General features: G+C 38.8%; 1 protein-coding gene across 1 annotated transcript; it reads right to left on the minus strand.

Moving 5' to 3' along the window:
* Positions 1–596: 596 nt before the first annotated feature.
* On the minus strand, positions 597–8112 carry SNX20 (sorting nexin 20). The gene is made up of 4 exons (XM_005426443.3): positions 8003–8112; positions 5722–5893; positions 3997–4148; positions 597–1487 (listed from the first exon to the last, which is right to left on the minus strand). The coding sequence occupies exons 2-4, from the start codon at positions 5885–5887 to the stop codon at positions 819–821; spliced, it is 987 nt and encodes a 328-aa protein (XP_005426500.1). The 5' UTR covers positions 5888–5893; positions 8003–8112; the 3' UTR covers positions 597–818.
* Positions 8113–13134: the final 5022 nt, after the last annotated feature.

The following is a 13134-nucleotide window of genomic DNA, read 5'->3' on the forward strand; positions in this document are numbered from 1 at the left end:
AGTGGACTATGCTCAGCAGAGAATAATGACCCATGCTAGATAATGACAAGCTAATTACAATATTTATGAGAATTAATTTACCAGATTGTTAAGTTAAGTGTATGGGAGAGACCTTAAAGGGAGGGAAATTACCAAGGCAGACAAGCAAACAAGAATGTGCCTTCAGTGCAGAAAGTAAAAAAAAACTGTGTTAGTTCGAAAAGGGACATGAAGTGTACTTCCTCATCTGCGATGGAATGATCATCACTTGTATGTTTTGCTCCCACCCGAGTTGATTGTAAAACTTCCCCCTCCTCCTGCCCACAGCAGCTGAATTCAGTGGGAACAGGACCAACTCCATCATCCTCAGAAATGGAAAAGTGTCATTTGACCAGGCCTCAGCTGGAGGAGTAAAAAACTATATTCAGTGCCTGAGGATGTACCCTTCAGATTGCATCTACTGAGAAGATCTTTTTCTTCTTGAAAGGAAGTAGTTTCCACATGAACAAGTAATGCTTCATTCTGTAGATTTTCAAGTTCTTTATTAATTGTATTTTCTTATTCTGACTTTTCACACAAAATAAGCTATGTTCAAAATAACCAAATCATAAATGAATATTTTCTTGCACATTTCCTTCAAGAAACCTTAAAGTGCTCCTCGGAAACTCCTCATATCCGTACAGTAGATATAATATATTCCAACATAGATGTTAATGTCCCTTTGAACATAGAGGATATTTAATTTTTTTTCCTATTAATACAATGTTATGCAACCCAATCAGGTAATTTCCAGTTCTCATTCTTTCAAGAGTTTCTCTTTCATTAATTTTTTCTTGTGTTCATCGTACGTACTCCCGAACTGCAAGTTCTTTCAGGGTAAAAACCCGTATGGGATCTTTCTTTGTCTTCCATTCTTCCAGTTTTTCTTGCAAAGACAGAAAATCCTTGCCAAGTTCATATGCCAGAGTGATCATTGTTTCTAACAGCGGCATGTAATACCTGTGGCTGGTGTGCACACAAAGGCGAGACAGAGCTTTTTCTCCATATTCAAAGGCACTTGCTGGGTTTTCCAGGTCCTTGTGGCACACCACGATGGCACAGAGAGTAGGGACAATTGCAACAGGGTTCCCTCTTGTCAGCCTTTCCTGCAGCCCAATGACTTCTAAAAGGATTTCCAAAGCTTTGGTGTACTGGCCACCCCGCAGGCAACCATATGCTTCCTGAAGCTCCGGCCTTGTTAAAAAGTCAATGAATTTTTTTGATCTTCTGATGTATTTCATAGAGTATAGGAGTCTCAGGTAGTCCTTGAAGGCTAATTTTCTTTCATTGATTATTTCTTCTGTGAAGTTTCCTGTTAGAGTTTTTTTGGGAAAGGTTACATCTTCCAGTTCTTCGCTAAATTCTTCCAGCAGATTTCTGTGCAGTTTCTCAAAATCTGAATAACGCCGTTCAATTACAGACTTGTTGCTGTCAAAACTCCCTGTTTGCAAAATGATGATTTTATACATCTAAACACAATCAAAGAGAAAAAATAAGCATGAGAAGGGACCATTCTAGCCCCAGTGCAGTCAGATTTTGTCTGCAAAGCACACTTTGTGTTTGTTCAGTCCTCCAGCTGAAACACTCCTGCACCAATTCTCTGTGTGTAATCCCGTGTACTCCCATGGCAGTGCTGCTAAATCAGTTACTGCCTGGGATTACAGTGCATGCTCAGTGTAGACCTGAGAGATCTGCAGCCATCAAACTAAAAATTCCCTCCTCCTGCTGTTCTGTACTTCTGTCACCAGGCTTAGGCTTAGCACGTAAGTAAGTTGTACGTAAAGAGAGCACGAACAGATCCCATCCTGCAAGGTGCTGGGAAAGCAAATAGCAGCAGATTGAAGCACATGAAAACACTCACGAAGCATTTCTGTAGCTGTACTTTGTTTATAACAGCCATGGCTGCTGCAATCAATCATTTTCAGTGAACTGAATGGATTTCCCAGACTTAATATTGAATGTAATCTATTTTACATCGGTCATAATATTCAGAAATGCTCTTTGTAGAAGACACTCCTAGGGATTTGGGGTGTTAGTAATGCTGTGAAAGAAGAGGGAGTATTTGGCAATATATCTGATGTGTGCAAAAATAAGATGGAGCAACTCCAAATACTTTTCTCTCCTCTAAATCATTGTCCCGTATTCAAACTTAATTCACATTTAAATAATACCAAAAAAGCAAAATTTCTACAGCAATCTGCTATCCAAAGCCCTTCACTAGCAGCTAACAGCTGTGCTGCCCCACTTAACAGTACTCAAGAGCACGTCTTCCTCAGCTCTTCACTAGCCCCAAAAAGACCATAATAAATGTGGTATTGGGCAAATAGCTGCAAAATTCTGTGCTGTGTTGTCCAAATAATCTCTTCTGGTTCTGAGGAAGTGATGCTGAGGAAGGACCACTCCCTAACATGTAAACCATGGTGGCCCCACGGGGGGCCAGTTTAACTGTGTCACCAGACACCAGCTAGGGACACAGACTGCTGGCCTCTTGGATGGTGACCATGTTCACATCCAACCTCACCCTGTGCCCATTAATTTACACAGGAGCTGGAGGGGGTTTGCTCATGCCAGTTGTTTTCTCTGCTGCTGTGGAAGGCTGCAAACCAGTACTTATGCCTGTCTGATTCTCTTCCTTGCTTTTCCTTAAAGAGAAATTCTCTCTTTTAATCTTCATAAATGATCTTTACAGGCACTTGAAAGGTTTCTAAATTTGAGCTGACTTCTCTGATCTCTTTTCATTTGTAAGCACTGTGACATTTTCCTATACTTTGTCCTGCTCCCTGCTGAAAAGTGTATACATGCCTGATGCATTCTAAAACAATCATAAGAGCAATTTTTTAAAGCTATCATTTTATCAAGGGCAGCTAAGTGAATAATTTACAAGTACTTGTTTTTTCATTTGTGGAGTGTGCATGAAAAAGGTAAGAAGTAGCACATAATTAAACAGTCATTCAAATTGGCTCAGTTTTGTTGTAATGTAAATCTTTTTGCCTAGGCTTGTGACTTATGACTAAGTTTATTTGCACATATGCTGAATGATACTCTTGCTCTCATGCAGTTACCAAAAACCAATTTCTAGCTATTTAGAAGCTGAATATTCAGGGGTGTATGTAAGAAAAGCACCAATTAAGTAAGTGTGTCCAGCATGCAACAAGATGCAAGGGCAGTCTCCAAAACATTTACTTGCTTCAAATTCTACCAAACTGGATCACCCAGTATCAGCAATGCTGATTCTTGGCATTTTTCATCTACAGATCTCACAGACTGTAGCAAACAAGGAAATCATCCCTCTCTGAATTTCACAGGAGTACTAAAAGGCACTCGGTCTAGATCAGTGCTTCTGAAGGCCAGGAGCAGAATCAGGAATAAAAGCTAAGTGTCAGTACTGGGAAAAAGATACAAAAATCCAACCTACTTGGTTGTTCCCACTCCTCATACTCATGTTTCATCTTAAAAATATGACAGAAATATGCCACCTAAGGGAGCTCCAAGTAGGGAAGGGGAACGATCCCAAGTCATCTAGCTGGAGGATGTCTCAGACTTTGTCAACATCAAAGAATTCTGCACTTGTGCTAAGAGAAACCTCTGATGTGGAAGTTATACAAATGCACTGCAGCTGCTACAGCTGGCTAGCTCAGTGGCAGTGTAAATATACAGATATTTTTACATTTGTGTGAATTTTCTTAATGTTGACAAAACTCTGTGTTTTAAGGATACTCAAGATAATAATTTGTTTGATAACACTTTTCCACTGCAGCAGATTTTGTGAACTGACTGTCAGAGGGGTTTTTTAGATGCAGATTCCACCAGGCAGGCCCATACAATCAGTGAGAACAGGTTCTGCTCAGTGTGATCCTGGCTTGCAAAACTTGGCCCTTGCTGAGGCTTTCATGTAGTGAGGCCTGCTGTGTGCTGTGCAGACCCCTGCAGACTGAATGAAAATTAATGATCTTCTTCCATATTCATTTCTTAGCTTACCACATATTTAGATAAGTGGTGCTCTACAATTCTGGTTGATGGGATTTCAAAAAGGAGTTTGATTTGTTTGCACTGGCGTTTTTCATTCCTCCAGTATTCCTGAAGCTCCTTAGTGGTCATCGAAGAGTTGGGACTTAGGGTTGCACTGCAATCTAAAACAAATATATTTAGTACTTCAGATTATATTCTTTGCATTTGGAAAGAAAATTTTTATGTATTTGTTGTGAAAGGACAGCCTAGATTTTCTGTTGCTGTAACAGCAAAACCTAAAGACTGATAAAATAAAATTTCACTGCTAATAGACAGGAACAGATGCTTTGAGGAGAGCTATTAGGGTCTGAAATTTTGAAAGAAAAGATATCACCTGCTGAATACAAAATTGTAGAGAACATACTGCCACGAAATATTGTATGTCAAGGTTGTAACCTAGGGCGCAATCTGAGCAGGAGATTTTCTTCATCATCCCAGAAGTAGCCCTAAGAAACATTGACTGAGTCTTTTGAGTCAGATGTTTCTCCAGGCTTCTTTGTTGCTAAATGGATGAGATAATACAGTGTGGCTGCAAATTCAGACATATATTCAAAAACTGACTCTACTCAAAGGTGAGGTTTGTGCAGGAGAAAGCTGAAGAAACATGAATATCCTAACCTCAAAGTTGGATAACCAGCTCAGCTGAAGGAGAATTTCCCACATTCTCTCTTTTTTTTTTCCTCCTGTAGCTGAACTGATGGCACAGTTCAGTTATATATATGTTATATATATATATATGTATAAACATACACATACTTATTTTTATATATCTATATATCTATATCTATACCTCCCTCCTTTCCCCTTTCTCTCTTCCCGCAGTCATATACACACACATACACACGCACACACACAAATATATCTATATATATGTATATATATTTGTGTGCACATATAAAAATATGAGACAGCTGGTTTGAGAGTTTGCTTACAGGAGAATTTGATGTAGAATTTCAAAAAGGTGATTTCTCTGTCTTTGAAATCTACTGACAATAGATTTCATCAGGGGCCATATAGGCTAGATAAGTGGATAAAAGAAATGGAATATGCAGAAATAGACTTGTAAAGGCACCACAGTACTCTTTCATGTTCTTAATCATTTGACCATACAGTTTCAATTATCAAGGCCTTGGGGGTTTGGCTCAAAGCATCTATTTCCTAGGAGAGGTGGTTTTTATGACATCCTTCCAGATTTAAAACCTTGATGAGATTATATATATTTAGGGTTATACATAACATTTTATTTAATAACAGATGAGAGTACTGTTAGGCATGGTGAATGCTCAGTGCAGCCTCTTTAAAGGCATGTGAGAGCTGCCTCCTGGAGATGGGCCTCAGTTTGGTGTCCTTGCTGAAAGTGCCAGGGAGCTCAGATTGGTGGTGCACAGAAAGGGCACTCCCAAAATCAGCCATCTGGTGATCGCTGCTTTCAGTCCTGGCGTGTAAATTAAATCGTGATACATTTTAGGCAGGAGGCATTTAAAGGAAACATCTGTGTGTGTATATACACACACCAGGATGAGCGCCGGTTTTACTATTGCTACATTGTTACTACAAGTGTACTCAAGGCTTTTTTCAGTGGAGTATGGCAGTACAGCTTTGAACCACGGCTGCAATAAAGAAGCAAAATTTTAATATAAAAGATTAACACCATAAACAGCTAGATGAAAAATGAAATTAAAGGATAGCATCAACCTTGCGTGTCATCTTTTTCTGGGTTTTCTCTTCTCACTTGACATGAAATTTCAGCTTTGGGTTCATTTTCTTCTTCATCAGATGGACTTGTGGTAGAAGATGTAGTAATTCTGCTTACAGCTTCCAACAGTTCCCTTTCTGCTGTGCAGTGTGAATCTTGGTCCATTTCTTGCTATCAATGAAAGATTACAAACCCTGTGAGATTTCTTAGTACCACGCCTTTAGGGGATCCACTTTGGCAATTTTCATATATTATTAATTCTGTTGTTTTCATTCTATTAATTTATTTTTCATTCTTTGTTCTCTGTGAACTTGTATCAGTGCAACTTCATAAAAACTGAAGTAATAAACAGAAATATCTACACAGCACAGAACCATCCCTATTACTGTTACCAGTGAAAATGTTTGGATGTTTTTCTGTCAGCTTAAAATCAAATAAGAAACCCATAAGAAGTTATGTTGAATAAGATTAGATGGGGAACTCAGTTCTTACCTATGAGAATTTTATCATGAACTTCAGTGTGGGCAGATTTCTTCCTCCTTTTATTTTGCCCTCAAGCTTCCAAGTATGAGCTCAGATGAACTAAAAATCTTTGAGATAATTAGTATAACCAGCAGCCTCGTTACACTGCTAAAATTTACTGTTCTCAGGACTCAAAAACTTATTGTCTGTTCTTAATCGCAACCTGTAGGACAAAATAGGGTGATATCTAAAATAGTATAAAGTTTTTATCATATTTCACAGTTTTAGGTTCCCTCCAGAGACTTGTCTCTGTACTGTGAAAGCAAAACAACTGACTTTGACAACGGCTTGGTGGGAGGAGATCTGAATTTTTTAATTATTATACAGAGGTATTCTCCTTTTACTTGTTCTTTTACCCTAGATACACTGTGCTGTTTTAGATCTGTTCTGCTAGGACCACTATTTTACCATGTACTGACAAAATGCTTAATACAATATACTCCTACTCCATAGACCACATTGGCCATTCTGCTGCTTAAATATCTCCACATTTAAGGATGTTCTTGGACTTGCTGTTGTTTTTTTTTTTAACAAACAAACAAACAAAACCTGCCTGTTGCACCACTGTGTTACACAAGAAGTTGAAAAATTTCTAAGAACACCCTAACAACTTTGCCAAGATGCTGTGTTCTCTTAGCATGAGCAAAGTGTTGCTCCCAGTTCAGTCAACAAGTGAAAACCAAATAACAGAACAAGACAGTTTTACAAGAATATAATGCCCAAGCAGTAGTTATTAAGCAATGGGAGGTTTTAGGAGGGTTGTTGCTACATGTCATTTTGCCTCTACTCATCTACCACAGTTATGCAATGCTGGATACAGAGGTGAGGAAACTCCTTCAGCAGACTTATTGATTTCTGGCAAGCTGCAAGGCTATAAAAAGAAAAGAAATTACTTTCCTCACTGGAAATAATGGAAGTGCAAACCACTTTCCTCTAACAGAAACCTATCCTTTGGCTGGTTTGCACAAGTAAGTGTACAGATGTTGTCATCCTCCTTAATGAAAGCATCATGGAAGCTCTTATTCTTGGAGTGAAAGTTCTTACTGTTCTTCAGTCCTCCTTATGATCTGCTTTTGAACATGAAGAATAGCCACTTACTTATTGTTTAACTGCTCAGTTTTTTGAAAATCACAAAAGAGCATATATCACAAGAGCATGTATAGTAGATTAAATGAGGAATCTGAAAAAGGCCAAACAGATTTAAATGACAACTTGTTTCTTGGATATGAGTTAAGATAACTTTATAAGAAAAATTGTGTTTACATTAAAAAAACCCTTTGTATGTGCATCGTTTTATATTCATAAATATATATATGAGTATGTATGTATATATATACATATACACATACATACATACATATTTATTTATTTATTTATTTATTTATTTATTTATTTATTCATATATACTGTTTTAAAATTGTTTACCAGGATACATAACACACTTGTAAACAGAAGAACGCAGAAGTGGATGTTATGACACACAAGTTTTCTGCCTTAATATATGTACCTTGAATACTAATTGCACTTCGTGCAAACAGTTCGTTTTCACAGCTAAAACTCATGGCAAGCTCTTTTATCTAAGCTACTACTTATTTTTCCTTATTAAAAAAAAAAAAAAAAATCGAAACCGGCACAACCCTCCTGCAATAAATTACACGATGTTATCTTGACTAGACACTCATCCTGTTCCGCACAGGGGTGAGTGCTGCTCCAGCTCCTGCCCTGGGTTTGAAGCATCACAAACCCCGGAGCACCCACCTGGGAATCGCGGAGTTTTTCACTTGCTGCACACCTGAGCTCCGAGCGGGGCCGCGCACAGCCCGCCTGGCCTCTCCGAAACGCACAGAAAGATGTCTGTGCCTTCTGCTAGCGGGCACATTGTGGGTGTTACAAAAAGGAAGGAAGAAAGCTCGATTAAATCACACTTCCCCGAAGTGCCACTGGCCCCATTGCGCATGAACCCTCCGGTGCCTCCGCACGCCGGGGCCGCCCCGGCCCGGCCCCGCTCCGGGCTCCGACCCAGCGCAGAGACCTCCACAGCCAACCGTGCAATCACCACAGACCGTGCAAACTACCCTGCGTGGCCCGAGAAACCAAAAAACACTCTTAGCAAAAGGGAGATTAGGGGGAAAAACGAGCTAAGTACGTAAAATGTACTTATGCGGAAAAAATAATGCCCCTTGGGATGTCTTTAAAATACAGGCTTAACATCCAGTTCAGGAAAAAAAAAATGCACATGGCATCACAACAAACAGCCTTGCTCTGTGTAAACTTGCACTTCTGACAGAAATCCTGATTCTGCACAGTGCAGAACACATGATTAATTTCAAATATCTGCTCAATTAAATTTCAAATAGGAGCATTATCATATCTGACATGATTACTAAACTTGATGGGCTTACGAGTGTGCCTAAAGTTAATCCTATGTGTGTTTAAATTCATTGTTGAACTGAGGACAAGATGAAGAATAATGTATTAATCCACATATCCTTTGGCCCAGACGCTTCCTTTTTGAGTTGACTTCAGTTTGGAAATTTGCTTTAAACCATCAGGATAGCTATTCTTGGGGTAAGTAATATAGACACTATCTTTTTTTAGTAAGGTAAGTTTCCCCTCTGCCAAAGTTCAGTCACTGAAAAACCAAGCAATTTTAATGCAGCACAAATGTGGGAGGCAAGTCTCCAAAGGACCACATGGATCCTGCCCCACACATTCCTTTAGAACAAACAATTTAAAATAATGTAAAATCAGGGCCATAAACTGGTAATACTTCTCTTCTGCTTTATTTGCAACATAAATCCATGCCAACTTTAACTTGGACTTGGTCTAAATGTAGGAGTTTTGCCAAAATAGCTGTCAGAATGACGAAAAATCCCTTGCATGTAGCTACAGCCGCACTGGCAAAAGCCCTGGAGTGGATGCTGTTGTATTGGCAGAGTCCTTCAGCCACTTTAGCCCATTCCATGAGAAAAGTGATTTAAGTTACACCCGAAAATAAATCTGTGCTTGCCAATTCAGCTCTGAGGTGTAGCTGTACCAGCCAACTCTTTTAAGTGCAGACAAGACATGGGTTCCTGGCACTACTCTCATTCCTTTAAAGCTAGATTTATGGGTTTGGTTACAATTGTGAGCAAAAACCGAGGGGGATTTCAGTGTATTTCACTCATGCTGACAGTTTACAGATGTATCTAAACTTTGAATTTGGAAACAGTTAATTTATGTGTTGCCAAAAAGCAGTGTATTATTTTGTGATGTTTAATGCTATTGTCTTGCTCTTGGTAGAGTGAAAAGAATACATTTTTCAGTATATTAAGTGTGACCTCTACTTTAAATTATTTCAGGATAAGTAAGTTTTAATAAAATTAACCTGGATGATTAAAAGAAATGAAATGTGTTATTATATTTACAAATCAAAGGTGTTCCACAAGACTTCAGTCTACGTGAATAGAGGCAGTTATTATGGTCACAGCTGGTTCCTGAGGGTGTTCCTCATGCCCAGGAGCTGTGACATCCACAGCAGGTTTGGCAGGCTGCTGCTCCTGCTCCCAGGAGCTCAGGTTTGGTCCAAACAGTCCTTCACCAGTGCCATTAGTCTGGCAGCATTTTACTTTCCTAAGTGTCTACTTGATCAGCACATGCAAAACACACTGCAGTACACAGTGTTTGCTAGCAGAATGCATAACTAATATTTCTCTTTATATTCTCAGCTACACTTCCAACAGTCAAAATATTATGTAAAGGTTAAGCAGTTGAAAAGAAAATTTTCACAATGGCAGCAAAGCATTCTGAGAGACAGGCAAGTGCACTTACACTATCAATTTACCTTAATACTCATAAAACTGTGGTAAATTTTAATGGAAAAGCATTTTCTGTCGTTGTCAGGGATGGAAAAGGGATCCTAATGCAGTGGCTCACTCAGAGTTTGTATTCTGTGAGAGTGCTGACTTTGTCAGACATAAAGACCACGGTGTTATAATGCACCTACCAGGGGATATGGGAAATGTGTGCTCTGCAATAATGCAGGAGAGAGGCAAGGTTAAAATCATAACAGTGCAGTGCATAAAAAAAGGTGGCTGTCATGTGAGTTATGTCCTCCATACCCATTTAAGATGAAATGACTCATTTTAAGAAGAATAACTGGAAAGTTTATGGGCAACACTTGGTGAGCAGCCAAGAGATGAGCCAGCATTGTGATGCCATGTAAAGGATGCCTGCCACTATTGAAAGGCTGTGTGCTTTTGAGAGTTAAAGAAGCAAAAGGGACTGCTGCCCCAGTGTCAAACATTCTGCCTTGATTTATACCCTGATCTGGGCAGTTCCCATTTTCCCAATCAGACAGATTACACAAACCCTGACAGATACAATATTTAACCATAGACTACAAAGCTGGTATCAGCTGGAAAACTTAAGAGCTAAATCAATGTCATATATGAACTGCAGTTTTCTGGCAGATTTTATTGGCATTTTATCACAGGCAGAGCAAGGTCTTATTCTTGTTAAAGAATGTTGCTGTAATATCCCTATTACAAAATACTCTTCAGCTTCTGTCCTAAGAAGTGCAACTTCAGGCAACTTAGTCTGTTCTATTTTTCCATCTAGCCACAAACTATTTAGCTAAACATGATTTATTTTACTAAATCATTCATTAGAACAGCAGATAATGACAAAAAGCCCTAAACAAACAAGGGGAGGCAGAAATATGTGATATATTTTTTCAAGTCCCTTTTTATCATATAACTAATATTTAGAAAATGCAGTCATATTGTCTTTGATGCTTCTACAAGAACCTTTCCTCTCTGTTTTTTTTTTAATGCAGCTGGATAAATACCAACCATTTCCATGTTTGAATTAGCAGAAAAAAAATCATCTGTTTTGATGAATATTCTGCACTTTTGGGGCAATGCTGTGATAAATGAATACCATACTCCTATCCTGGCACAGCACAAAATTCTGTTCCATGCTATGCTATAATATGTAATTGCAGAGTGTTGTGTCATTTGGAAGTGAAATTTGTTTACCATACTTCATTATTACAAAACATGTCTCTCTTAACAAGAGTGTGGTTTAAAGAAATCATTTGCTGTTTAATGGCAAATGTCTCGTGCTAGTGTTACTGACAGGGTTTTCAACATAAAAGAGACGTGGCAGGCCCATTGTACACTGCCAAAGTCCTGTTATCACTTTACAGCTCCTTCATACTTCTAAAGGAGTATGAAGGAGCTTTAGAGTAAACAGCAGTCTGGGCCTGCCTTTCATCTGTGGTGTGGCAGTGACACGGAGCTGTGTGCAAGCCCGGTGGGTCAATAGGATTTTAACTTGGGTTAAATGTCACAAGCACGGCTCTGTCTGCAGAGTGACAGGCTTTGTCAATGGGCCAGGTTGGTCATTTTTCCTACCGAATTAAGTGCATAATTATATGGAATACAGAATATTTTAAAATATTAAAATAATTTAAAATATTAAATATTAAAATATTTTAAATATTTTAAAATATTTTAAAATTTTGGTTCTGATTTATTAGGACCACTACATGTAGTCATTCCTATCAAGAAGTCTGATATTTATGTATCAATGTGTCTGTTTTTCTTCTCACATATAATTGTGGTGTACTTTGGCTGATACTTACAGTCATGTTCCACATGTGATTTATTAATACCCAATGTGTAAACATAATGAAATTCGGGATAACAGGACTTCTAGCAGACATGTTAATGCAGTTTGCAGTAGCACAAAGGCAGCTCCAGGAGCAGAGGCTGCAGCAGCTGTGTGTAGATAGCCACCTTGAGGATCAGCAGAGCATGACTTGGGGTTACTCTGCTCTTCTGCAAAATCAGGAAGGCATAAATCTTAGTATATTGCTTAGTATAATGTATTTTCAATGTCATTTATTGTTTAAAAATTAAATGAGACTTTGAAATGCAATTTTTCTTTTGAGGAACTAGGGGTAATGATTAGTGTGAGCATTCATTCCATAGTAGATGGAATCTCATTACCTCCTTGGGAGTTCCCAAAAAACTCCTGCTGGTGTCTGTGTCCTTTCCATCCTGCACATACCCAAACAAATAAAACCCCCTGTTCTGCCCTCCCATCTTCCTGGCAAAAGCCTCGGTAGTGACTCAGAGTGCTTCAGAGCTTAGAAATGGGCACTCCAGCCTGATCTGAGGCTGCATTGGATCTGCTTACTGACTGCCTCTGGGTTCTGAGAGCTATAGGGAACAGAATAACTGTTTTAGCTAATGCTGAACTGCACGTTACTAAATTACATAAAAACATAGGTTAAGGGATTGCTACAGATGCTAAGAAACCAGGAAAGTGTTTATTTCTATGCCAATATTACTGCAACCTCCTGAGGTACATGATCAAATGCTGTATCCTTAAAAGATGCTTCTTTGTAGGAAGTCCACTTCTAAAAGTGCAAAACTTTAGAAAGATTTTTAAATTAAATTTAAAGCACTAGTTTAGAACCCTACATGAATAAAAACTTATCTTCTCTAAAATAAATGTTTTTCTGAAATGCTGAATGTGTGAATGGAGTCTTTAATCTTAACTGTCCTGTTGAGAAACTCCCTTCTATTCCAGAGCTCATTCTCTCATTCATAATTTAAGCAGAGCTCACTAGCTATAAACCTCAGTGGATAGAGTAAGTGGAACAGTGGAAGTTGCTAAGATGGAATAGCGCAGCATTCAGATGACAAGCACAATCTAAAGTAGGTCGGGTAAAGAGGAACCACATTTGGCTTTTATTACATGAAATATTCAGCAGCATTACTTCAATTTCTTGGGAGTAAAAATATTTCAGAAGCGGGTATTGAGGCCAGACCGAAGCCTGATATCCGTGAGCCGCTTTGGGGCGGAGCGGCCACGGCTGCAGCTCGGAAGCACGCCGGGCT

The sequence above is a fragment of the Geospiza fortis genome, unplaced genomic scaffold (genome assembly GCF_000277835.1).
Source record: "Geospiza fortis unplaced genomic scaffold, GeoFor_1.0 scaffold405, whole genome shotgun sequence".
In the NCBI taxonomy this organism is placed as follows: domain Eukaryota; kingdom Metazoa; phylum Chordata; class Aves; order Passeriformes; family Thraupidae; genus Geospiza; species Geospiza fortis.

What these genes read in the sequence shown, in the direction of transcription:
- SNX20 (XM_005426443.3), bottom strand. Translation starts at nt 5,887, where the DNA reads ATGGACCAAGATTCACACTGCACAGCAGAAAGGGAACTGTTGGAAGCT. An exon ending in AGAAAAAGATGACACGCAAG is followed by an intron (nt 4,149 to 5,721) that starts GTTGATGCTATC and finishes TATTTGTTTTAG; the next exon opens with ATTGCAGTGCAACCCTAAGT. An exon ending in ACCACTTATCTAAATATGTG is followed by an intron (nt 1,488 to 3,996) that starts GTAAGCTAAGAA and finishes GATTGTGTTTAG; the next exon opens with ATGTATAAAATCATCATTTT.